The 27,923-nt window shown below is 43.6% G+C and overlaps 1 protein-coding gene across 3 annotated transcripts in view; it reads right to left on the bottom strand.

Moving 5' to 3' along the window:
• Nucleotides 1–9: 9 nt before the first annotated feature.
• The window catches only part of phka1a (phosphorylase kinase, alpha 1a (muscle)), a 65,536-nt gene continuing 37,622 nt past the window's right edge, over nt 10–27,923 (bottom strand). The window contains exons 25-32 of one of the 3 annotated variants that reach the window (XM_074699248.1): nt 12,569–12,670; nt 12,375–12,490; nt 11,830–11,865; nt 9,030–9,068; nt 8,705–8,866; nt 2,999–3,052; nt 1,456–1,656; nt 10–1,363 (exon numbers count right to left, since the gene is read on the bottom strand). In XM_074699248.1, coding sequence (XP_074555349.1) covers nt 1,190–1,363; nt 1,456–1,656; nt 2,999–3,052; nt 8,705–8,866; nt 9,030–9,068; nt 11,830–11,865; nt 12,375–12,490; nt 12,569–12,670 — 884 coding nt within the window. In that variant the 3' untranslated portion in view covers nt 10–1,189. The remainder of the gene's footprint in view (nt 1,364–1,455; nt 1,657–2,998; nt 3,053–8,704; nt 8,867–9,029; nt 9,069–11,829; nt 11,866–12,374; nt 12,491–12,568; nt 12,671–27,923) is intronic. The other 2 variants (XM_074699249.1, XM_074699250.1) reach the window with 2 other exon arrangements.

The following is a 27,923-nucleotide window of genomic DNA, read 5'->3' as shown; positions in this document are numbered from 1 at the left end:
TTCCTTTGTTAAAAAATTAGCTGGTTTTATTTCACACAATCAGACATTTGATCATAATTACAACTAGAGAATATTCCATCACTCACACACTGATTCTGACACATGCAAAGTGTTAGGGCTTAGTCCCTTCCTCTGAGGTCTGGTATGAAATTAAGAAGTTTTAAATAAATGTGTTACGTTTGTCATTATTTATACATCGTACAGCATGAAGGGCTGGAGGGACAGGGACTCTTACAACAACAAGAATTATTAAGAAGTTATGATCAATTACAGTCATTATTCCAGCTACAGTGACATATAAGATTTTCTTCAGCGTTGTTTGAACAAAGAAATGCTCAGCGTGTTTTCAGGCTGATACTTCATACTAATCTTCCATTATTCAGCCACCGCGTGTGCTGATTCCCTGTGATAAAACAACTGTGCCCAAAAAGACTGAATCAGGGCTGTCTTTTTGTTCTACTTTCCAACATCTCCCAAAAAAGACCACAATAAAGACCAAATCTGTGAAAAAGAATCCTAAGACATCTGCCCCTTCAGGCTGTGTGGGTTACAGTGTGATGTGAGGAACAGGTAAGACTTAAACCAGCTTTAAATATTTGTTAAAGCAAAGTAAAACAGTGCAGGTGAATGTCTGTGTAGATTCATACATGCATAACACAAAAAAAGTGGAAGGGTGTTGGATTATACTTGATGAATTTCAGATCAGTGGCGGGCACAGACTTTTTTATGGCAGGGGCAAAAAGAAAAAGAAAGGCACATGCAGCGCATTCTCGTTACTGAAGAGGGTACTGAAGTGCACATTTTTCTTTTTTGTGTTTTTACAACCAGGAAACCACTTCAACTTTGATTCAAGAGGACACTTAACTATGTGTTTTATCTTTAAGGAGGGTACTGCAGTGCCCGTTTTGACTCCTAAGAGGAAACTTTTTCATGTTTTAGCCAGTAAAGTTTTTTTTTTCCCAAGAGGGCACCTAAGCACCTGTTTTGCCCCCAATACCCCTTAATAAATTCAAGAGGTAACTGTTAAGAAAGGGTCACTGTAATTAATAAAAATCCCTGCCCGTGTGTTAGCTGTGGAGGTAAATAAAATCCTGGCACATGATCCTGTTCATTTATTGTTTGTCAACAGATGTAAAATCAGTCCAAACTCTCCTTCTCCAACCAGTGCTTTCTCCCTCCCTCTCCCCCCTCACTGCACCGCACATGAGCCACTGGGCAAGAAGTCCTGCACATACACGGCCACCGCCTTAGTGAGGTACGTCATGCTCCCAAAGCGGCCACTTGGGGCGCTGTCGTAAAGCAACTTGCAGACCCCGGTGGATGGGTCTCTCTCCAGGATGGACTCTTCAGCTCCCAGGTCGGTCTGGAGGAGGAGGGGGAGGGCAGAGCAGGTTAACTGTGTGCTTTTAAAGATCTCTGATGTGGCTGTGAGAATGCAGCATCTATGGTAGTCACCTGATCTTTGTAGAACATGTCGTTGGCCTGATGGACGATCTTCTCCACGTGGATGATGGAGCCGATGCGCGGGATCTCCACATCGGCTAACATGGTGAGCACCAGGATGGCTTCCACCAGAAGCTGTCGGTACTCAGGCTGAGGGACACGGTTCAGGACAGTTTCCACATGAACTGAGAACTTGATTTCACCTGGTGTCATCTGAAGGACAAGATAAAAAGATAACACCCAGGATTTTTAATTTGAACCCATGTTTACAGCACAGGAAAGGCAGAATTCTCTCTCTTTAAGGACAATTGGACTCGAGTCATAGAGACTCAACTCGAGTCAGACTCAAGTCACAAATTTGGCAACTTGCAACTCAAGACTCAACTTGACTTGAAAGACAATGACTTGCGGCTCAACCTGACTTGAGACAAGCTGACTCGGACAACTTGCAGCATGTTCCCCGCGCTATAGGTTCACACTTTTATTGATTGATTGATGGATTGATTGGAGACAGGCTTGGAGTGAGATCACAAGCATGCAAGCAGCCAATGGGCACACACAACACAAATGTGCCACCTGGTGGAACTCCAGGCATTACAGGACAAGGTCAAATGAATGCAGTCATAATCATGATATGATTTAATTTAGGTTATTCTATACTAGGGATTAAAAAGACCAGCAGAGATGGATGTGGCCCCCGGGCCGTAGTTTGCCCACCCCTGTCTAGACATTTACATTAGGAAGATAAGGTTTCTCTCTTCAAAATATAGACCCGAGTTATAACCTGTGACTTGACTTGACAACCTTGTAACTTAGATCGACTTGAATTGAAACCTTGTGACTTGAGTGGACTTGAATTGACAACCTTTGAGACTTAATTTGACTTGACTTGCCCACAACAGAAAAACTTAAGACTTGCTTGGGACTTGGACCAAATGACTTGCAACTCCCTTGGGACTCGTTAAATTGTCTGGTGGTCACAATGGCAAACTGTACTGTGCTTATGCATGCTTTAGCCGTAAGGCTTTTGAATGGCCAGTGTGACTGCATCCGTGCCGTGCTTGAGCAAGATTCACTTCTCTGCCTTGGCGGAGAGGTGGGCTTGGGCATGGTTTACCAAATGCACAAGCATAAGCACACAGGTAGTGCATGTTATCCATGAGGTATGATCACCGCGAGCGCATCTCTCGACAATCATTTAAAACAAAGCAGGGGTGTTAAAAGGCTGTGTCCGACCAAAACGACTTACCATAAGTCAAAAAGCCTCCAAAGTTATTGCAGTGTTGTCTGTGTCTCAATGTACTGACTCTGATGAGATCGCACTTCATGTAAACAGACGCTTCATGATGACGTAGAGGAGCCATGTGCGTGTGTGAGACCCGGTAAAGTCTGTTTCATATTAGAGTAGTGTGACTGCTGGCCACACTCTCCAGCAAGGGAATGGCGCTGGGGGGTAATTGTGCTTAAACACGGCACGGTTTGGATGGCCAGTGTGACCGGGCCCTAAGTTATCCTGTAAATCATGAAACGTTGGCTAATGGAGCAGATCTCTCACCTCTCTGGTGGTTGAAGACGGGAGGACGAAGCCTTCTATGGACAGACCGTGGCACTACAAGACAGCAGATTATCATTTTAAAGCTTTAATCAGTCAGAAGTAGCAACACCCAGAAGAAAATGGAGGTGAGTAAAGCAAGAAACAGTGCAAGTTAATCATATCTAACACTTTAAAACATCCAAAATCTATTTTTCACTTTCTCATGTAATATAAGATCTACTTTCAGGCTTCCACTGCAAAATCAGACATCTAAGCAAGTGTTTGTGTCCAGAAAATGTCTCATTTCAAGATATCAAAAGGTGGGGGGGGGGTGAGTGTTGTTTAATCTTCACAGGGAAGGCGTTGAGAGATGTTTCTTGTGGTATCTTTTCCAGTTCTCTTTTTGCTTTACAGAATGAGCTTGTCTGTGTTTAAATGTGCGCAAGTGTTTGTGTCTCTGTGAACATGTTGGAGTGCAACTTCATTGTGCACTAAAGATCATGTGCTCTTTTACGTATGGTGAAGTTCCACGAGGAGGAATGTGAACTTTATTATGTACAAACAACATCTGATCACGAAAATTAGATAACTTACATGAGTCTATTTAGTCCGTTGGATAAACAAAACAAGGTTCAGACCTGATTTATTTAACACTTAGTTAGTACATTAACCAGTTTGCAGTCCTGCATAGTGAAAATATTTTATCATCCACATCTGTCACGGTGCAGGTTTGTCAGTTCCTTTGTCACTTATCCCTGAAACTGACACAGACCTGGTGAGAGCTCGACTCACTCCTCAGTCTATGACAGGTTCATGTTCAGGATCAGGTTCAGGTTCAGGTTGGAGTCTGACTGCAGCTTCTTTCAGAGATGTCAAACATTTTTAGTTGCCAACTTTCCACATTTCTGGACCTGAAGAAATTATATTGTTGAAGCTCAAATAGTCAAATATCAAAGACTAAAGCCCTGTTTCCACCAGGTGGTCTGGTTTGAATCAGTACAGTTTGGTATGGGTAGGATCAGTAAAGCCTGATCCTGTTTCCGCAGCCAACTGTGTCCCCTCGTGGTAGGCAGCATGTAAGCTGGATGCTGACAGCTTTTTTAGTTACGTAATAGTGTCACACTATAGTAGCGCGACTCAGTGTACCCTGCTAATAAATCCAACAAAAAAGAAAAACATAAAACAGTAACAGAGAGCAACAATTAAGGAATCCAGAAAGTCATTTTTTTCAGTGATTGGCATGTGGCTCTTAGTTACAGAGCATAATCAAGCTTTGTTTCAGAGAAAGCTGTGTGCCACTAGGAGAAATACAGCAGCTGCTGTTACACAGGAAGTCATGATTCTTTCACCCAATCAACAGACTGCAGTGTTGTAGCTCCACCTTCTGTGGTTGAATCAGTGTGCCTGGCACTCCAACAGAAGGGTACAAAAAGTGGGAAGGTACGAGTCGGCAGTTTAGGGACCTGTCAATGGATTAGTCAGTGAAAACAAGGGCTGGGTGATACAACATTTTATCCATATCTCTGTATTTTTAGGCCATGTCAAAATATATGATATGTATCTCAATATTTTGACTTGGCCTTGAAATGTTACTTTGATGCATACAATGAAACAAGAATAGCAACACTTGTTATGTATTTTAATATTTATTGTGATTATTGATATTAATTATGTATCCATTTTGATGTCCAAACACATTGAACCTAAATTTATTAGGTAGGAAAAAAAGTCATATTTTTTCAAGATAGAAACCACTTACATGTGCAGCGATTCATTCTTAAAACTTAGAATGCAAATTTAAATATTAAATTTCAGACGCTCATGTACAATTTTAGCAAGTAATACCGGTAACTTTTTGCATTAAAACACCAAATTGGCAGGCATTTTTGTAACACTATTTACAAAACCATCAGGTGTCAAAAAGATTTTACAGAATAATTGCCATGAATTGCCTCATTGCTTTGACACACTAAACACAAAAACTACACTTTATACAAAACAGACTACTTCACACCAACAATATAATACAAACACATTAGAAGTCACAAATAGATCAAAACTCACTTTCACCCTTGTTGTAACTCTGTCCCCTCTCTCCAAGCAACCATAAAATTTTGTGATTGGCTGAGGTGATGCACTTTTGAATAAAAGAAAAGGAGTGTTGTGTTTCCCTGTTGTTTTTTTATCTTGCTGGTGTTGCACCAAAATCTGTGACCATCGGAATATGTGACTGCAGGAGGCGATGGTGGGCGTTGACTATGTATATGTTGTTCAAAACAGTGGAGAAGAAGTTGAGTTACGTAAACAGCATACTCAAAGATTCATGGGGGTAAAATTCTGAAGAAATTGTGTGTAATTTATCCAAAACCTTTGATTATTGTTGCTTCATCTACAACCCACCTGAATCAGAATACTTTATTGATCCCCAAGGGGAAATTTCATTTCAGGTACATCCCTTTCAAGACATACAGACCTGATCAAAATCTTGAGGCCAGTTGAAAAATTGTTAGAATTTGTATTTTGCTCATTTGGACCTTAATGAGGTTTTAAGTAGAGCTACAATATGCAAAAACAAGAAGGGGGAGTGTAACTAAAAAAAATTGGTTAGGGTTAACCCACTTGTAATTAAAAAAAACCGCAAAAAAACTGAAACAGGTTGTACATCACACGACCACAGGCTATTAAATCCAAAAATTGCTCAAAATTTCATTTTCTGTCAGGCATTCACACGTTCATGCCCTCCTGATGGCTAAAGCTAAGAAGCTGTCTCTTCTTGAACATGATCCCATCGTCCAGCTGCATAAACAAGGCCTCTCGCAGGGTGCCATTGCTGCTGAGGTTGGACGCAGTAAGACAGTCATTCTAAATTTTTAAAGATCCTGAGAATTGTGGAACAAAAAGGTCAAGTGGTAGACCCAAAAAATTTCCGATTGGCTGTAAGTCAAGACACGGGGCAGTCCTCAAAATTAAGTGTCTCACCAAATTAAGTGCCGACTGCAGCGCAATAACCATCAGGTACCATCTGCAGGAAAAATGTTTCAAAAACAAAAAACAAATTCAAAGACCTCGTCTCGCCACAGAACTGCCCGTTTAGACTTTGCCAGGGAGCATCAAACATGGGACATTGAAAGGTGGAAAAAAGTTTTATTCTCTAATGAGAAAAAAATTTAACATGCATTCCTCCTGGCGGCACACAGACTTCTCTGAAACAAAGCTTGATTTCACTTCTGTATCAAAGAGCTACATGCAAATCACAGAGAGGATGAAATGCTGCATGTCTTCCATCTATGCTCTTTGTTTACTGTGTTATGTTTTTCTTCTTTGTTGGATTTATTAGCAGTCCAATCTACACACCGCCAACCAGGAGAGGGCACAGTTTGCTGTGGAAACACAAACTGGATCAGGCATAACTGTACCAACCCAGGCAATACCATACTAAAAACTGAACTGGACTGCTTGATAGAAACGTGGCTAAAGACTGTATATAGAGTAGGTCTTAAAGCAATTATTTCATGCCTCCTCTGTCCTACCTCCTCTGCAGCACCGACAGTCCTTCCTGAGTAGGGATGGGTACCGACTTTGGTACTTTCAAAGGTACCGACTGAATTCTGTCAAAAGTACCGGGTACCAATTTATGCAAAATCAAAAGGTACCATGTTTAGGTACCTAAATGCACCTTTGTGACTGTGAGGGAGTGGAAGAGTAAGCAATTTTCCATACTGGACATGAAAACAGCATTATCAAACAATTATTATTAAACAAAAAGATACTTTTTAACACATACAGCCAAAAAAGTATCAAAAATTGGTACTGTTGAGTATCGGTACCGATTACCAGGTACCGGGAATCAGTACCATATCGTTTCAAATGTGAATAGTACCCATCCCTATTCCTGAGACATCATTTTGAAGACTGTCCCAAAGTGATAATTGTGCTCGGAGGAGAGAGGAGAGAGGATGGAGGAGACTGATTGGAGGAGCTATGTATGGGGAAACACAAGAGCTGGCTGAAGTCTTTTCACAGACACACACGCCCCCGCATGGAATATCACTCTGATTGGACGCTGCAGCGGCATGAAACTTTACAAACACAACAGAGTTTAATGAGAGAGAAAAGATGAGCTGAAAACAGGCGCGGAGGATCGAGGGGTCATAAATCTGGTAATAAAGTGTTTGTGAGTTTAAAGCACAAAATACTGAACACAAAGGTCATGAAATCAATATAACAGAGGATCAATACTGAAAACTGAAATCTAATAAATAATATCTTCCTGAGACACAATAATCTAGGTTATATCAATAAGTTTCAGAGGTCACAATCAGATTTGCTCCAGATAAAGGCTAAATAATTCATAAATAATCAAACAATTACGCATTTTAATGGTAAAGTGATCCTTTTTTAGATGCTTCTAAACAGCACATAAAATAAAAAGAGAGCAGGTTTTCTTCGTTTGACCGTGTTTGTGTAACAGGTTAAAGGAACCAACAAGTCACAGTTTATGTTTTATTAAAGTTATGACAGCGCACATGTGCAGACACACAAACAGCTGTTGGAGCTGGCTGACAGATGATCCAGAGGTGATCATCTGATGCCGTCATCACTGAGACACGTGACTTCATATGACACTCCGGAGGAGAAGATGTCCCATTGCTCTAAAAACAAATCTCTATCTCTCTCTTCTCTCTCATTTCCTCGTGTCTCTCCTTCATCTCTTGTGGGAAGGACTAAGACACAAGTGAACAACGCAACTGGAAGAATGAAGGATGAAACTTTGAGGCTATGAGATGTACCTTGAGATTCAGCTGCTGTGTGTGTGTGTCAGATACGGACACAGAGAAAGGGAGAGGGGAAATAGGAATGAACTTTGGGACCATGGGGAGAAATTTACTGCTACATAAAAATGAAAAATGAACTTTATTGATACACACGATAGAGTCCCTTTTATATAATGTATAAGAAATAATCTATAATTAAAACATCTATAAATCGCACAGCCCTAATGGACATGCCACAAAATGCGTGCTGTACCCGGACCAACCAAGACAATCCGCTTGGTGGAAAATGGGGCTTAATGACTAAATGAAGTATAAACAAAGGTTGTGTAAATTAAATGTTTAAAACTCTGTAGTTCAGTTTGTCACATCCACTCCAATGATGACTGAAGTGATTTCCTTGCGGACATGATTTTTATGACTCTCTTTAATGCCACTTTTCTGGCTGCCGAATAACAGCTTCATTTCTTTCTACCTCTGTTGCTGTGGTGTCGATCTCTAGAAGTCTATTTATTTCCCTGTAATGCATCTCTCCATGTCATAAACTCCGTGAGTTTGGCCAGCTGAATCTTGAATATTTGGGGGGCTTGTCATTTAAATAATGGCTGTTTTCAGCTGCCTCGTTTATCAATACCTGATAAGGCCCATGTTATGATTGGCCCTGGTACACACGTTTCATTATTCACATGTGAAAGTTGCTGTAAACTTGTTTCTACACCCAAATGTGCGCCAATTCCTACATGAGATTGATAAAGAGGGCCATCAGGTCTAATAAGACATTTTCTGCTAAAATAAGAAACAAACACTCGTTAGATTAAGTTTCTGCAGTGTGTAAATCTTTGTCCGATCCCTGTCATACAGGTCTGTCGGCTTCCAGAGACTTTTCTGAAATAAAAGATTTGAGGACCTTAACTCTTTGACTATATCAGAGTTTATACTCTTTATTTAAACTGACCTTCTGCAGGATCCTCCAGACCTTCTGGTAGAATCCCACAGGGACCCGGTTCAGCGCCCCGTCCAGGCGTCTCCTGCGAAGCCACTGCCCGTGTTTGGTGTCCTTTGCTGCTGGGATACACTCAGGAATGTCCAAAGACTCTATAGAAGGCAGCCTGTACCTCTTTACAACCAAAGGAACATAAAACAAAGATGTTAAAGAGAAATCAAGCCCTCTTTTACCTTTGTTAGAGGTGAAAAACAAGACATCAAATTATTGTCGACACATAAGTGCACAGAGCCAGCAGCTGAAACAAAAGAGGACGGTTTAAAAGACAAAACTTTACCCCGGAATCAATGTTTTCCACAGAGAAGGACCGCAAGCTCTGCGAGATAAAAAAAAAGAAAGGAAGAGAAACAAACCATGTAAAGGTGAGTAGGTGGAGGAAGACTAGATCAAAAGATCAACAGAACATCAAACAAAGCTGGAGGATTACTGTATCTTCAGCTTTAGTCACAGCAAGCATAGAGGAATTATCAGCAGGTAGGAATGAGAAGAAGCTGGAGCTTCCACCAATTAGAGCAGAATTGGTAAATGGTAAATGGACTTGAGCTTATACAGCGTGTTTCTAGTCATGGACAACTCAAAGCTGCTTTACACCACAGGTTCCACTTACCCATTCACACTCATTCGCTCTCACATTCACTCACTGATGGATCACAACTGTTCTGTATTGGACATCCATCAGTATGTCTGACTCATCCTCATTATTTCATGCCCATTCACCCACTGACACAGCAGTGGGAGCAACTTAGGGTTAAGTGTCTTGCCCAAGAAACACACGAGTGTCACCGGGAGCCAGGCTTGAACCTGCAACCTTCCTATCACTGATAAAGCGCACTATCCAACTGCGCCACCGACGCCACAAACCAACAGCCACCCTGAGCTTAGTCTGCTTTCATTCAGAGAACAGGGTATGAAATAGGATTACCATCAAGGTAACCTGAACTACCTTCATTAAAGCTAAGTTATTCCCTTCTTTTATACCTTTGAGTATTTTTGGTTTAAATCCAAGAATTATTCACACATCATTAGGGGAACAATCATTTAAATCAATGATCAGCTCATAAAATCAGCCAGGAGCCAGCTCTAGGTTAATGTCTGGAGTGATCAGCATTTGCACTCTCAGGTGATCCGATAATCTTTGAAAGGTGAGTAAACTCCACCGTCACGCGTCTGTGCTCGTCACCTTTCCAGCAAAGCTCAGTGACTGGTTGAGCTGAAACAGAGAGAGCAATTTATCCTTCAATAAAGCTGCTGTGGGGTCACACAAACCTGTTCAAAGGTTATCGTTGGCGCTGACACCAGAAACTCGCATAAATTCACACACAGTTCAAAGATCAAGCACCACAGCTGAAATCCTTATAATATGTGATTTGATTCTCTGATAACATCTTCATTTCAGCCAGACACAACCAATTACATTAACCATCATCTTCATTATCATCATTATCATCATCCCCTTTAATAAGTAAGTCAAAGACACCTTGCGGTCAATCTGCAACACAGGAAACACAAAGGATGGGGTGTCTTTCTCTTCAAATACATCCCTCTGATCGTCACTGAGGTTAATGTCAACTTGAAACTCCACCGCCTGAAGATTAACCTCTCCTTTAAACTATCATCATTATCATTATCATCAGCATTACCTCTGAGGGATCTGTCAGAGACAACCTGGTCTCCTGGATTGAAACAGAGAGACAGAACGAGGTTTCATTTCAAGGTATTAAAGGGAGTTTGAGTACAATCTGTGTGGTGTGTTCATTTTGGAAATGAATGGAGATCAGTTTTGTTATTGACTCTACTTTTCTTTGCTCAAGACAACTTTTACAACACCACACGGTAAGGTATTTATCAAAAGTTAGGTCGAACTATGCTTTGAAACGTGACAACAAGCAAACTTTGTCAGTTTGTACCGTAGTTTAGTAACCAGCTACATTTACCTCTACTCACACCCCGGTGCTCTGAGACGTGTTTGTAACGTATAACGTCAATGAATCCTGGTTCTGTCCTACCAGAGCTCATCTACCAACTCCAACCTCACCAAGCAGAGTTAATGCAACCTAGCTCTTCATTTTATTGATGAACTCTCAAGTTTGGACAGACCACTGCAGAATAACTGCTGACTGTGGGTTGGAATGAATATTATCACAAACAAATAAACCCGGGTTTTAGCCTTTAGCCTGTGTTTAATCATTTATTCTGTCCTTTAACCTTTAGTTCATGTTTTAGCCTTTAGCTTGTTTTTAAGCCTTTAGCTTGTTTTTAAGCCTTCAGCCTGTGCTTAAGCCTTTAGCTTCTTTAAGCCTCCAGCCTGTGTAAAGCCTTTAACTTGTGTTCAAGCCTACAGTCTATGCTTAAGCCTTTAGCTCATGTTTAGCCTTTAGCTTGTTTTATAGCTTTTAGCCCATGCTCTATAACTCTTCTGTCCTTTTTCTGTCTGATAGTTAGGCTCCAGTGTCCACCATCACTATGAAATGAATCACAGAAATCATTTTCAGCAGCGAAAAACACAGATCTCTCTTCTTTTTACTAAAATTAGTCAGCCGGCTTAGTGTTGTGAAAGAGACTTAGACATGCTGTAAATCAAACCGGTCCCGCTCGACCTGATCAGGAAGCTATGAAGCAACATTTATAAATAACCTATATTATTGCTGATAATCTCATTTTAAAGTGTGTATTACAATCATGCATGTATCCAGGGGGGACACTTTTTTAAGATCACTTAGAAACTCCTTACAGGAACTTAAACAGAAAAAGTTGTTTGATAAGTCTGGATGTTTGGATGTTTTATCATTTATCAAAGAGGTGGGGTTTTAGACCCATGCTGCAGGCTGCCAGCAGGAGGAGCTCTTCATGTTTTGGCTTCACTTATATGAATCATCTTGTGCTTTTCAATTGAGGCAGAATAAGAGTGACACATTTCATTCATACAACCTTTGATATTCTGAGTGATTAAAAGGTGATGTTAACATGTAAGGTGAAGTAACATTTACAGGATATAAGAGTGTTCTACTTGATTAACTTATTACCAATGTTTTACTTAAATTATTATTTATACAATGCAGTAAAAGCTTCATCATCACCTTTGAAGAGTCCGTCAGGGACAATCTTTGCTCTGCCTGCAACATAAAAACCTTAAGGTTACACAGAAATCAGTGTCAGGGAGCAGCTCTGGTTAATTTTTTATACGACCAGATGAGACTAATTTCTCTTTATCTAGGAGTTCAACCCAGATCTCTTGAAATTATCAACAATTATTCCCACAATTCTCCTTCAACCAAACTTATCCTTTTATTACTTCTCAATCAGCAAAGGGTGAATTATCAGCAACAACAGCACTAAGACTGATTACCATCACCTTACTGGGATCCGTCAGAGACAGCCTATGCTCCAGCTGGAAAAAGACAGATGTTAGATCCACAGGATGCGCAAAATTCAACAATCAAATCCTACTTCTCCAATCCAACGCCCTCAAGGACGCTCGACTCTCCGTCCAAGAGCTTCTGATGGATGATTTTGGGCAATTTTTTACATCTTCTCTGTCTCTGTTTCTCACTCAGCCATCGCTCTACCTGTGCACACCTGAAGAGAGAAGTTTGTCTTAACATGAAGGAGTTTTTGTTCCTACCATCTTCATGTCACTCTTTAACTTGCTGATGCCAGCTCTCTCGCTCTTGGTGGCACCCGTGTGTCCAAGGTGATGGATAGAGATGGCGGGGCTGACGCCAGCCTCCATCTCTCTGACTGTGGAGGAGAAAATGTGAGCTTAATGACAACCTGACAGGAGGTCAGAGAAGTGAGAATGAAGGTGTAAGGGCTTACCGCTACGCTGCACTCCAAACTCTTTCCCACTCAGGATGTGATGGAGGAGGTTCTTCAGCTCTGACGGGCTTAGACTCATCAGGCTCTCTGTGGCCTCCTCTCCTGAACACAAACAGAGAAGACCAGATTTAGTACATCTATTGAATAATATCTTTACATAATTTACAGCCAAGGGGTAACATCTGTTTTAGGAAAATGAAGCCTGTGTGTAAGTGGTAAAAGTTGCTGTTCAACGAGAATTTGCTTGAAGCTGGTGGCAGACAGACGGGCGCCATGAACACATTAAAAACGTATTTACAGGGACTTCCAGTTCAGCAAGCAGAGAGTTGGCAGCTTAAACCAGAGCTCCAGCCAGTCAAGGTAAACTATCCCCCTAAATCTTTAAGACATTATCAACTACTTCGAGTAATGAGAGGGGGGAACACACGTAGTAGACTACCAATACAAAAACTCCAGAATAAAACAGGAAAAAAAACTTTGGATGAAAACTGCACATACAACAGCATGCAAGGTAGGGCTGCAGTGATTAGTCGACATAATCGACTAGTCAACGATAAAATTCATCGACGCAAATTTTAATAGTCGAAGCGTCGTATTATTGTTTTTATTGTCGTCGTCACATGGTGAAATCAAATACCAGGGGGGTAGTACTCATTTGTAACTTCAATTCACAGCATGAGGTGCTGTGTTATTGGATACTTTTATGGGAAAAGATCACTAAGTTCATACGTGAGGAATATTGATGAGGAAAGGTCTCCACTCCCAGAGAGCGCTGTGCGCTGACGGAGGCTCTGCATCTGCGGCTTGGACAGCCTGACAGCTCCCAGAGTTTAGCGTCTGATAACGTGATTTAGAGAGTCTCCTTCACTCTCCGTTACCGACAGTTTTTCAGGATCTGAGCCACAAACTAGTGTCAAAACTCCCCTAACTTTAGAAAAGACCGGGGACTTATCTGATGGATCTCTCACTCGCAAGCTCACACTGCAGCGGTAACACTCAGCGGGGAGGAGGAGGGGCGGAGTGCGCATGAGCGAAATAGCGCATGTAGAGAAACTAAACTAAACGCTGGGTTACAGTGTAACCTTGGTTCTCTGAGTGAAGAGACTATCTCTCCACAGCTACATATTCCATATGTACGGGAACTGACCCACTTGGGCAGTCGACGTGGATATTTCTTTAAGACACACCACTACGTGGCCCAAGCGCAGGTATAAAAGCCCCAGGTGCACATGATGTCACTGATTTACATTGATTGGAACAGTATCCGAGCGGCCTTGACCTGGAGAGATAGTCTCTTCACTCAGAGAACCAAGGTTACACTGTAACCCAGCGTTCTCTATCGTATTGAGACTATCTCTCCACAGCTACATATTCCATATGTACGGGGACACTGTAAGACACCCCGCGAGGAGACATGGGAGACGGAGCAGATATCACGCCTCAGAAAACCTCCCCCAGGGTTTGTCACTCTGGTTATCGAATGAGACGTCCCCGCCACCAGAGTGCAATAAACAGTGTACAATAAAACTGTCACCATGTGAAGTGCTATTTACAAATATACCAATATATTAAAACACACACCCCCACATCAAGTAGCCAGTGACACCGCCAGCCGCTAATGTCACTGCAAAGTACTTCGGAGCCCGATGCAGCCGAAAGCACCCTCAACTCCGCAAGACGCTAGAGCTGTGTGTGTGAGGTGATACTGTCACTCAGTAGCCAAAGCTCATTGGCTAACCGGCTAGTCATCCTGTCATCCCCTGAGGCCGTGCTAAGGCCAGCATGCTGCCTCAGGGGCAGAAGTTTCTGGTCTAATCGGTGGTGGCTCCAAGCACCCGATCCCCAAAGGACAGGCTTGCAGCCACATTCAGGTTGTAAAATCTGGCGAAGGTGGATGAACGTGACCATGTTGCAGCCGCACAAATTTCAGGTAGGCTAGCACCCCGCCATAGGGCCCAGGAGGTTGCCACGCCTCTAGTCGAGTGAGCTCTCACTCCTGCAGGTACTGGAACACCAGCCTGTCTATAAGCCTGCTGGATCGTTTCCACAATCCAATGAGACAGCCGAGGTCGAGAGACTGGCTGGCCCAAACGTTGGGGCTTAAAACAGACAAACAATTGGTCTGTTTTCCTAGACCCCTGTGTTCGTCGGATATAGATCCGCAAGGCCCTGACTGGGCACAGGAGTAGTTCATCAACGTCCAGTCCACCCTCTTTTTGTTCTTGGTGGAAAGAGCGCAGTTCCACCTTGTCATTTAGATGAAAATCAGAGAGCACTTTTGGTAGAAATGCAGGGTTTGGTCGTAGGATGACCCCTGCATTGTCAGGCAAGAACCTACAACACCCTTCGTGCATTGAGAGGGCCTGAAGTTCAGACACCCTCTTAGCTGACGTAACTGCTATGAGGAATGCCAATTTAAATGATAGCCACTTCATCTCAATTTGATCTAATGGCTCAAAAGGCTCTCGTCGTAGAGCGGCCAACACAAGGCCTAAGTCCCATTCAGGAATGGTCAATCTCCTGCGTGGCCTGAGCCTTTGGGCACCTCTCAGGAACTGAGAGACAAGGCTGCACTCCTCTTCTGGTAGCCTAAACCTGCCTGCCCGAGCAGCTCTGACTGCTGCAACCATGCCTCTCAAGGTTGCTGGTGACTTATTGGCATCAAGGAGCTCTTGAAGATACCTGAGGATATCCCGGGCTGAACATGACAGTGGGTCGACCTGGTTCACCCCACACCATGACCTGAAGAGCCCCCATCGATAGGAATAAACTGCCCTCGTAGATGGTGCTCGAGCACTCTGGATGGTTTGCACCACCGGGTCCGAAAGCCCCAGGTTTAGTAAGCTGGCCCTCTCAGGGGCCAGGCCCAGAGTTTCAGGCCCTGTGGGAAGGGATGGAGCAGAGCTCCCTCCCCCTGGTCCAGGAGATCCCTGCGAGCTGGAAGTTCCCACGGTGACCCGTCCAGCAGAGGTGTCAGTCCTGAAAACCATGCCATGTGGGGCCAGTTTGGGGCCACCAGAACCAGCCTCACATCTTCCTCTTGGACTCTCTGCAGCAGAGATGGAAGGAGACTGAATGGGGCAAAAGCATACAGTAGGCCTTGTGGCCAATCGTGTGGCATGGCATCTATGCCCAGAGGGGGGTCGTCCCTCCCCAGAGAGAAGAACAGCGGGCATTGCGTGTTGTTCCTGGACGCAAAAAGGTCCCATGCCTCGTGCCTCGCCGAAGTGATCCCAGATGACTCTGATCACTTCTGGGTGAAGACTCCATTCCCCTGGGCTCGGGCCCCCTCTGGAGAGCAGATCTGCACCCTGATTCATCTGTCCAGGCACATGTCTGGCTCTCAGGGACAGAAATCTTGTGATTGCCCATTCCCACAGCCGGAGTGCTATTTTGCAGAGGCGTGGTGAGCTCAGGCCCCCCTGCCTGTTGATATATGCTGCAGCTGTAATGCTGTCCGTTCTCACCAGCACATGACGGTCCTGCAGCTTCCATGCGAAGTGCTGAAGCGCCAGAAAAACTGCCTGCATTTCCAGGATGTTGATGTGCTGACCAACCCATGGGGCGCACCATTCTCCTCCTGTGCCCTCCCCATTGTGGACTGCTCCCCATCCTGTCAAGGATGCATCCGCAGAGACCACTTCGCGGCAAAGAACTGGCCCAAGTCTGCTGCCCTTTGCAATATTGGTCGGGTTTTTCCACCATCTGAGTGCCACACACAGCCTTTTGGTGACCTTTACCCTGGCTTGATTGGTGTTTTTGCGGGCATAGCCCCAAGCACCAAAAGCACCTCTGAACTGGGCGCATGTGCAGAAGTGCTAGCGGAACCACTTGCACTGACGCTGCCATCAGACCTAGGAGGCGGAGGCAAAGCCGCCAGGTCACACTGGCTCCCAACTGAAACTGTGAAAGGCACTGGAGTAGAACATCTTGTCTCTCCTGCGTCAGTGTCACAGTCCCAGCTCTGGTGTCCAGCTGCATACCCAGAAACTGTGTCATCTGTGAGGGTTGAAGCCTGCACTTCTTTTTGTTGATTCGTAGCCCCAAGCTCTGTATGTGTGACAACAAAATTGCCATATGGCTGTTGCACACTGCCTCTGCTCGTGCACATAGCAACCAGTCGTCGAGGTAATTCAGAATTCTGAGACCCCTGAGACATAGAGGCCCCAGGACTGCATCCATGCATCTGGTGAAAGTTCGCGGAGCCAGAGAGATGCCAAAGGGTAGGACGCGGAACTCGAATGTCCTGCCTTCGAAGGCAAACCGGAGAAATCTCATGTGGCCTTCCCATATTGGTATTTGGAAGTAGGCATCCTGCAGGTCGATGGTTGCGAACCAGTCCCCAACAAGAACTGCCTGTTTCACTCTCGGCACTGTCAGCATTTTGCATTTCAGTGGTCTGAGAAATTTGTTCAACCCCCTGAGGTCTAGAACGGGTCTGAGAGTCTTGTCCTTTTTCGGTACAAGAAAATAGCGGGAGTAAAATCCTGTATGTCGAATTGGTGGGTGCACCTCCCTGATGGCCGATTTTGCGAGGAGGGCTACAACCTCCGAGCGCAGGGCCTCTCTGTGCTGCTGATTTGCCATGGTTGTAAACACGGGCACCTTCGTTACTGGAGGGGTGCTCCTGAACTGTATCCGATACCCCTTGGTCATCGTTGAAAGTACCCAGGGACCTGCCCCCAAAGCCTGCCATGATGCACAAGGGTCTCTCGGGCAGCAGCAGGCCCGGGGTGACATACTGTCAGGACCGGTGCGGGGGCTGGCGTGGCGCCTGGCCACTTCTACCCCTTCCACCTCGACTAGCCCGACCTCTTCGGGATGACTCGAGGTAAGCCCTAAGGTCTTCATGGCTTCTGGCAGGCTGAGGATGGCTAGGCTGAGGTGGTTGTTTTTCTCCTAGCTTACGCCAGTCCCTGTTTCGCCTCAGGGTGCTTGATACTTCACGGGCACACCGTCGGCCTTCCTGTGCCTGCTGCAACATTCTGGAGGCATCTGGTCCAAACATAGCAGATGGCTCCACCGGCAATTTAAGCAGGCAGGCCCTGTCTTCCTGCTGCAGCATTGACTGTGACAGCCAAAGGTGGCGCCTAACCGCCCATAAGCCTGTCATGGCCTTACCCGCTGCTACTGCTTGTTCTTTTGACAGCTTGGGGAGGAGTGAGGAGACCTGTTGTATCTCCGACAGCAGCTCAGTATCCCACTCACCCTTTAACTGTTGAATCAGCTGGCGTTGGTACAAGGCTAGTATGGCTCCTGTATTAGTCAGCTGAGTCTGGACTGCCATAGCCGCATGCATTTTAGTTAGCAATGCGTCCATCGTCCTGCAGTTTTTGCTTGGGCAGCCTCCCTGGCCAAGCACTGACTTGGATGATGAAAACAGGGCCGCCAAAGCCTGATCTATGGGAGGCAACGACCCACAGCATATTTTCTCCCTGTTGTCAACTGCAGCTAGGCGTCGACAGAGTGACAACCAACGACTAGTGCCTGCGGAAGACTGAAACTGACGTTTCATTATGTCTTCAAAATCTGGGAGGAGAGGTATCTTGGGGCGTTTCGACTGACTCCCTGCTTCGTCGTCGAAGCGAGAAGGCCCTGGCCCTTGATCTGGCTCCATCTCAATGTTTAGAGCTGCTGCTGCTCTACCTATAATCTCATGGGTAAGAGGAGTTAGCAACTCATGTTCCCCCAGGTTTGTTCCCTGCTGTCCTAATGGAAGCATATCCTCATCGTCAGATGGTTCCAAACTGAGGATGTCAACCTCCCTGTCTGAATCAGGGGAGAGATAGGCTGTAACCGCCCTCTGACCCCTAACTGAGCCCCTGGCTGGGGCCACAGGGGGAGGCATGAGTGATGGTTCACGTATCACAGTATGCCCTTGACTGTCCCCACAATATTTTTTGGCCTCATTTAGGCTCCCTACAGCAGTGGAAGGCAGTGGAGTTGCTCTACCTGCAAACTCCTGAACTGCTGTAGCAGCAGATCTAGCACGCTTGGCTGGCTGCAGCGCCTCCACAGTGGGGGATGGCCTCTTCCCAAAAGCATGACACCGTGCCTCTCTCTGTCTTGCTGTCATACAGAAGCAGCTCATGCACAGAGAGGGCTCATCTGTAGCTCTTAATGCGTGTTCTATGCCGAGACACAGCACACAATAGTCATGGCCATCCTCCATGGGCATTTTACTGCCGCAGCCCAAGCACGGAGGTCCTTCCTGACTCGTCATACTGACGTCACCGGGAAGACCAGGAAGTAAGCGGCCGCACGCGCCTGTGTTTTTAGCACCAGCGGCTAGCTGCTTCGTCCTTTCCTCGTGCTGTATTTTCCCCCGCTATGTCCACTGTCAGCGACAGTATCAATAGCAGCCTGATGTGTCGTTTAGTGCTTACGTACACAAGGAAGAATGTAGGATGCGGAAACCGGTAACCCGGCAATGCGCCCCACAAAGCTCCCGAGAGGAACGCCACACTGCACCGACCGGCACCGGCTTCGGCAGTGGACTGTACCTGGGCGCGTTAGCAGAGCTACTCGTGCAATACGCCGTGAGGTACACCTCTCTCCAGTTATTCCAAGATAAAACGAGATAAAACGGCAATCCGGAGAGGGGCCCGGAGACCAGCTCTCTCTTCCTACACACGCGGTAAGTGGATATTATGCCGTTTTCACTCAAGATTCTGTCTTCGATCTCACGTCTCACTCCACAGTGGAAATCAATGAATCAGTGACATCATGCGCACCTGGGGCTTTTATACCTGCGCATGGGCCACGTAGTGGTGTGTCTTAAAGAAATATCCACGTCGACTGCCCAAGTGGGTCAGTTCTCGTACATATGGAATATGTAGCTGTGGAGAGATAGTCTCGATACGATAGAGAACACGTTGTCATGGAGAGCTCAGAGCGAGTCAGGCGGGATCATACAGAGAGCAAAGCAAGCCCCAATAAGCAAATAAACATTAGAAAACAAGCCCAAAGTCACTAATAAGCGGTCTGTCCAACACTGCAACAACAATTTCATTTCCCTGTTACCTGCTTCATTCATTTTGAGATTTATTTAATTTTTTTGTATAGTAGGCTACTTAAATTTTTTATGCCATCATGAATGAAATAAAGACAAACAAACATGACACAGGGCTGACTACTAACTCTGAGTAAATGCAGTGAAAATGCAACACACAGGTTGAATTTTAAAGGTCTGCACATTTTAAAGGCCAAATTAGGTTGTAGCACAAAATACTTGTGATTAATCGACTAATCCAAAAAATAGTCGATAGATTAGTTGACTTTAAAAATAATTGTTAGTTGCAGCCCTATTGGACTGTAAGAGTAAACAGACTGGCTTTTTTATTTTTTATAATTTTATTCTATATTTTGCATTTTGCTGTGCAAAACAGTGTTGTTTAATTCGCTGATGAGAGAGAGCGTTTTGGCATGTATTTGGATACATTATGGGGTCATCATGATTATACGAGTCATCCCGAAGAGGTCGGGCTAGTCGAGGTGGAAGGGGTAGAAGTGGCCAGGCGCCACGCCAGCCCCCGCACCGGTCCTGACAGTATGTCACCCCGGGCCTGCTGCTGCCCGAGAGACCCTTGTGCATCATGGCAGGCTTTGGGGGCAGGTCCCTGGGTACTTTCAACGATGACCAAGGGGTATCGGATACAGTTCAGGAGCACCCCTCCTATCGTCCAATTAATTGTTAGATTAGTCGACTAATCGATAAAATAATCGCCCTATTAATCGTTTTTAAAATAATTGTTTACCCCCAGCCCTAATGCAAGGAGCATGCAGCATTTTAAGGAAAAATTCAAAGCTGACTTCAGGCAGGAATTCAACACCTTTTAAGAGCAAATTGACAAAAATTTGTCTGCCAAAAAGAAGGAAATACAGGACCCAAAGCGAAGGATTGAAGATTCTCAAACACGAATAGAGGAACTCAAAGAATGGAGCATGGAGGCCAAAGACGTTCTGCTGTCGGCACTCAAAACTCAGAAAAATCTGAGAGAAAAACTGACTGACTTGGAGGGGAGGTCAGGAAGGAACAACTTTTCAGTGTTCCTGAGGGATCAGAGGGGGACTCTGTGCCCTGATTCGTGAAGATGTTACTTCAGAGAGAATTAGCACTAAACAAGAAAACCTGCCTGCAGATTCAATGGGCGCACAGAGCAGCAACGGGGGAAACTGCGACCTGTAGCAGTTCTGCAATCTATAATTGTTAATTTTCTCCAGTTTGAAACAAAGGAATTGATCCCTAGGAAAGTATGGCAAAAGCGCATCAAGATTGACAGAAAACCCAATTTTTGACCATGATTATGCAAATGACATGGTGGAGAAACACAAATCCTACTTCGAGATTAAAAAGGTGCTGAAGGAGAAGGGGGTCAAAAAAAAAAAAAAAAAAAAAAAGTAGAAGGGGGTCAAATTCCAGACGTCGCTAACAAAGATTAAAATACACTTGTCCGAGGGCCCCAGAGTTTACAAACAGTGCAAAAGAAGCAGCAGCAGCCAAGGAGGAAAAAGGGCTCAAAGCCAAGTGAGATACACAGAAGACAGCAACTCAATGGAGGAGCATATATAGAGAGTGTTTCTATGGCAACGAGTCAGAGGATCAGCTGCGTGGAGTGAGGCGAGCTACAGAGCAAAGCAAAAGCAGCAGGAGTTTAGAAGAGGAGGACAGCAACGGAAAGGATTGGGAGGAAGCTGTAAGCAGGACACGTTTTGGTTTATACACTTAAAAGCAGACAGAATATTAAGGTTTCAAACTAGGAGAAATCTTTCAATTCACTTTTCACAAACTCTTATTTCATGGGGGCTCATCACCTAGAAAAGGTTTAAAAGACTGTTTTTGCAAAGCAACAGCATTCCTTCCATTTGATCCATTGTTGAGCTTTGTTTTACTTGTTCAATTTGGAGTTGTAAATCACTCCACCGGCAGGAAAAGTCTGAGGATAAATGTGGGACCTATCGAGAAAAGAAGGAGGGCCCTTGGAGAGGCTATCCCTTTCTCTAGTGAGGGACCCTTCCCAAAAGGCATTTGTCTTATTGGAAGACGGTTCGTGTTTTAGTTTTGAATGTTCATGTTGTTCCTAGTATTGGAAATACAAAGAAATATCCGGGAGAGGGAAAGGATGAGACTTGAAGCACTAAAAATAGCCTCTCTGAATGTGAATGGGTTAAATAACACTAAAAAAGGGGGTTAAGTCTTCAATAAATTCAAAAACGATGAAGCACCTGTGATTTTCCTCCAGGAGACTCACTTGTCTCAACAGGAACATGAAAAACAGAAGACCTTGGATTTTAGTGTCAGGGCCTCCAGCTCTGCTTAGTGGCAGCCTCTCCCTTTCCCCCTCCTTTCCTTTTTTCCTTTTCCCAGGTGAGCATGAGTGAGGTGTGTGGAGTGCATGCAGGTGCAGGCAGTTGGTAATCACCAGGCTGGTTCACCAGCAGTCACCTTCCCCCTTTTTGGATTATTCAACCCTGAAGCCTCCCTTGCCTCGCCGCACACCTCCTCAGCCTGCCTCACCTCAAGCTCTCCCCTCGTTCAGGCTATTCACCAAGGTTTCCCCTCTCTTTCTAGCAGGGCGTAGGAGAGGTTGTGTATGGGAGGGGGAGGGCACATATTAAAACTAGGGCTGTCATTTTAACGCGTTAATTAGATTAATTAATTACAACGCAAATTAACGCGTCATATAAATTAACGCAGATTAATCTGGATCCCAAACCCGCGAGGCATTCAAAGACGCACTTATTTTCAAATGTCTAGCATTTACAAACCGTTTGTCCTACATGAAAAAAGTGGTATTCTCGTCAGATTTTCAAATTTCCGACGGTCCCTGAATGTATCACACCTAGCAACATGCTTTGAACCAGGGGGAAGAGAGAGCGCTGTTAAGGGGACTGCCGTCCACATCTCGTTTATTCACTCGTCCTTTTTGAAAATCTGCAGAAAATCAACCGTTTGCTCTAGCTCAATTCTGTAAAAAACAGGTAATTTTACACTCTTTACTGCATCAAACAAGCCCTGAATGATCGAAAAATGTCTCGTATTTAAATCTAAAGAATTCTTTGAAAATTTCCTTCCATCTTCCTGGTGTCATGTTTCAGCTTGTGGCTGCTCTGCACCAATGAGCAACAGTTTGTGTGTTCAGAGCATGTTAAACTGAGAATACTTCACTCTTCTTTGATCCAAGACTTGAAAAAAGTGTTTGTACATAGTTCCCACAGTTTTTAGCCTTTAGCCCTGGTTCTCCTGACCTCATAGAAGTATAGAAGTTCATATTGCAGTGAAAATTGAGTCCACATCGCGTAAAAATGTGAACAGAAGCAAAAAACGTCCTTAAAATCAAATCAGCTTATCTTAGGTGCAGGACTGTGTAGATTTTGTAAAGATAGAACCATAACACTTTTTTCATTTGTTCCTTATGCCTCAGGGTACCTAAAAATGTGTTGTATATATTCCCACCTTATTTTTAAATGTTTTTTAATGTCTTTTAATGTAATTTTAATGTCCTGGAATTCAAATTCTTTATTTTGGGACCTTAAGCAGATATGAGATTAAAATGCGATTAATTAGATTTATTAATTACAAATCCTGTAATTAATTAGATTAATTTTTCTGAATCGCCTGACAGCACTAATTAAAACCTGACAGATCCATAAGTAGTTTGAGCAGAAATGTGTCATAAATTATTTTCATTCCAAAAAATTCACAAAATGCAATATGATACACGCAATTAAATCTTTTTTTCCCAATTTTTTTGTGAACTCCTGAAAAATATCTTCTGCTGTTATATGTTACTCCTTCTTACCTGTTGGTCTGCTCCTGTCTCTCCCCCACTCTGACTCCCTACCTCAAGCCCCTGTTGTCCCTGCATGGCATTAATGTATTTACAACAGAAATTACATATAATAATGCAAAGTTTCAGCATTTTCCTTGCAAAAACTACAAAAGTAACTGTTCAGGTTTTTGTCACACAGAATGAAGACGTTAAACAGTTGATTTACAGATGTTTATATGCTCATACAATGTTCACCCTCTTGACTTAACACTAACAGTTAAAGTTTTCACTAATTCATTTTAAAGACCTCACTTCAAGCCCTGTGTCATCCACTCCTTTCCCTGTCTCATTCCTGCTGCTGCATTCGTGGTCCTAAACATACAAAACGGCTTCAGAGATGCAAAGGGAGGGTATTGATAAGATTTCACTGATACCAGTGCCCTTATGAATTCTGCTTATCAACTGGATTCTTTACTGATTCCTTTATCAATCCCTACTGTGAATTTTCTCTGTACAAAAAGTAGCTTTACAGGTTTTCTGTGTCAACACTTGGGTTTACAAGTAAATAAATATGAAATTGGTCACTTGATCTGGATGTCTCTGGGCTTAAATGAATAAAAAAACAAATAAAAAATGCATGTCATGTGACATTTATGTATTGTTATGTTACATTTTATTGGCTGAAAAAGGTCATCCAGTGCTCAGTAGAACAGAGAAATAAGGTGGAAGAGACAGAAAGCAGGTAAAACCCGCCAGGCTTATAATATACTGGGGGAAAGCCTGTTGTGTAGGAACCATGACACAGCCTGTACCGTGGAACAAAATGTTTTAATCACTAACTTAGCTAACGTTACTATGCTCAGGCCGCGACTAGCAGAGACAACCATGCTAATCAGCGTGCTTCCAACAGTAGGGCATTATAATTAATTATATTGTATTGTTGTTGTTGTTGTTGTTGTTGTTGTTGTTCTGAGTGTATGGTGGACTGTAGCCAGAGGCTATCAACTTAACTCCAGGCCTTGTGTAAGAGGGAAGTGGTAGCTGGTGCTTTCACTCAGTAAAGCCAGGTCGAACCAACCAATAGAAACTATTCTCCCATCCACCTGCGTAGGCCCCACCAATTAAGTGCAGTAGAATTTGCAAGCAAAACTTTGGAACTTGCAAACAAAGAGGACTGATTTTCAAGAGAAGGTTTTCAACTTGAAAGCAAAGAGATTTACAAGCAAAATACAAAGAAACGTGTTCTCCGTTTTTTTTTTTTTTTTTTTAATTGCAACCTGTTGTGTTTTGATCTGAACTTTTTTTTTCAGTTGCAACCTGTTGTATTTTGATCTCAACTTTTTTTTTTTTTTCAATTGCAACCGGTTGTGTTTTGACCTTAATTTTTTTTTCATTTCTGACTTATTCTCTTTTGCTTACAAATCTCTTTTTTGGTTTTAAATCTATTCTTTTTTGATTGACTAATAAAGAAACAAAATTCTCTCCATAGAAGTGACCATTACGAGACACACAATAGCGTGATTTATTTGAATGCAGTTGTCTGCTCTGGAGCAGCAGGAGGAGACTGCTGTGAGTGAGGAGAACTGTCTGTCTGTGTTTTGGATAGGAGAGGGGCTCACACACACTGACCATGAAGGAGATCAAAACACACTTTAACCTCAGATTCTTCAAACTCCAGAAAAGTTGCATTAAATGCCACCTTTAAAAAGCTCACCAGAGGGATCTGAAAGGTCATTAAATGTAGTGACAAAGGCCCTCATTTATCAAACATGTGTACACCCAAAAAATGGGTGTACACTCCTTTCCACGCGTAGATCGGCATTTATCAATCTGAACACGGGCGTCAGGTACGCTCAAATCCCACGCCAGGTCTGAGTTCGTGTACTCAAGTTTCATGTCAGTGGGGAGCGCGGTGCAGTGAGGGAAATCTGTCTGTGGAGGAGAATTATACCCAGATCATATGAGCACAAAACATTTTCAGAAATAAAAACTGATGTTCTTAGATAAATATTTAGATCCTTGAATTAGATATGACACCAATAATGTTTTTAACATGTCATTCTTCTTCCACTAATCTATAAAATACATCACTATGAAAGGGCAGCGCAAGCTGTCAGCTGATTTCTCCATAACAAAATGTACTTCCTTTATCAGTTTACTTTAAAAAATAAGAAAAAATAGAGATGCTATTAACAGTTTTCAATACACTCCCGTGTCCATGATGAAGTTTCTGCAGAGCCATTTAGAGGACGCTGGATCAAACTTTTAGCATGTTTTTTTTTTTAAGGAAGCTGTATTGATTGCAGGATTTACTGTGAAGATGATTATGTCACTCCTCACAATAAAATTATATAAACGTGAACTGTGTGTGAAAAAGTGACATTTCATTACAGAAGACGTTCAGTTACACGGGATCACAAATGTGCTTGTCTCGTGGTATGAATACTCATAAAACTCTGGTCCACCCGTGCGTAATTGCACACGATGAACACACTTCAGCTCCACTCCCTCCCTCCCTCCGTCAGTCTGTGACAGGTTCAGGCTGGAGTCTGCAGTTTCTGTCAGAGCTCAAACACATCTTTAAAAGACAACTTTTCATGTTTCAGGACCTGGACGGAAACATTTAATAATACTGTGGCTTCTAACAGTCAGACATCACGGATGAATTAAACAAGGTGTAAACGAATGCTGTGTAAATTAAATGTTTAAAACTCTGCTGTATTTTAGTTTGTTACATCCACGCTGCTGAATAACTGCAGCGATTTCCTTGCAGACAAGTTTTTTCTAACTAGCTTTAACACCACTTTTTCTGGCTGCTAAACAAGGTGGCGTCATTTCATCTCTAACTCTGTTGCTATGGCGTTGTCGATTACCAGCGTGGAGAAATTCCCTTTTTTCCCCGTAATGTGTCCCTCCATGTCGTAAAGTCTGTGGGTTCTGCCAGCTAAACCTTGAATATTTAGGGGCGTACCATGTAAATTACAATTGTTTTCAGCTGCCACATTTATCAACACCTGATCAGGGGTACACCGGGATTGACCCTGGTACGCATGTTTCACAAATCACACGTGAACATTGCCGTAAACTGATTTTTACACCCAGATCTGCGCCAATTTCCGCGCAAGATTGATAAATGAGAGCCAGTCGTTGGCTCAATCCCAAACCACCCCCTTCACACTACCCCTTTGCTACCAAGTGTCACTTCAAATGAAGTCACACTCCCGGCTGTGGAGGGCACTTTAATTGAAGGGGGAGGGTATAAACATTACCGGCAGGAATGGGAGGCCCTCTTCACTTCACCGGAAAACCTCGTCGCCATGGAAACAGAAAGAGGCTCCCCGTGTATGGATGTTACACTGAGGCACAGATTGCGAGTCGCTATATCCCTGTCTAAGGTTGATAAGAGCTTTAAGAGTTTGTTTCCAAAATGACGCTTAGATTGACACAGAGATAACAGTGAAACATGTGGATTTCATTGGGATAGGGCAGATACCTGCTCCCATGCCTCTTGTGTGTGTGAAATGAGAATCATTCTCTGTTTGGAGCCGCATTGTCTGTCTAGTTTTTTTCTTCCTCTTTACAATCATAAAATCTGAAGCCGTTAATGACAGGAGCTATATTATACTTTTCATTATTTGAAGTGATCCCACATGTCTTTCAATGCTATCACCATCTGACATTTCCAATTAAACAAATGAATTAATACTGCAAACTGCTCACATTTTAGGTGCCAGGGCTTCATGATCAAATCAAACATCAGCATAGAGTAAGATTTGCTTGTTTCGTTTCATCTTTCTAAACCACGCTTCTTGTGAGTTTCTGTTAGTGTGATAGAGGTGTGGGGAACATATTTTACACATGTGGCACTTGTTGTTTCCTCCTCCATTTCGCTGTTGCACTTCCTGTCAAAGTGTGCATCTACGAAGGCTCGCTGGCTGTTTCCCAAAGCCCAGGTACCTTGCCTTGCCTTGCCTTTGAAGGCAGTGCCTTCGAAGCCACTTCCTTCCAATCCAAGTGTCCTGCCTCTGCTCAAAAGGAGATGCTAATGGAACAGCCTACAAAGGCATATTTTTTACCATCAGATTCCTTTCACAAATTTTTGTGTAATTGGAGTTACATTGTCTTACATAACGTGTTGCACTGTGGATAGTGCTTGGAAAGTTAAATACAAACGTGGGAGTAGACCGTATGCACAAGCGGCTACAAATATTATCATGGCTTGCCCATTTCGTACGTTTTTTGCTTTTTTATTGTCACATCATTGACACTCTGAAGGTGCAGCTTCTCAGTAATTATAGTTACGTAAGTGACTCACAAAAGAGTTAAGTGTTGGACATGGTGTAAGTTGATATTTTCAGAGGTGTATTTTGTTACTTACATTTGAATTGGAATTTACCGCACGCCTCCACTGGAGTGTCTCTCCCTGGTGCGTCTTTTCCTTCCATTTTTTCCTTTGCGTAGATTCATGCGTTGCATGTTGGGTATTTATAGCCGTGGCAAGGCAGCGAAGGATTCACCAGTGTATCCTTGGTCAATTACCCACATGCTAACCAAACGGGGGACATATGCCTCCAGAGGACATG

This window comes from Halichoeres trimaculatus, unplaced genomic scaffold (assembly GCF_033239565.1).
Source record: "Halichoeres trimaculatus isolate MK-OKI-2021-1 unplaced genomic scaffold, fHalTri1.1 fHalTri1_scaffold_22, whole genome shotgun sequence".
NCBI lineage: Eukaryota > Metazoa > Chordata > Actinopteri > Labriformes > Labridae > Halichoeres > Halichoeres trimaculatus.
The sequence above is the reverse complement of the archived record's forward strand: the minus strand, read 5'-3'. Positions and strand labels throughout refer to the sequence as shown.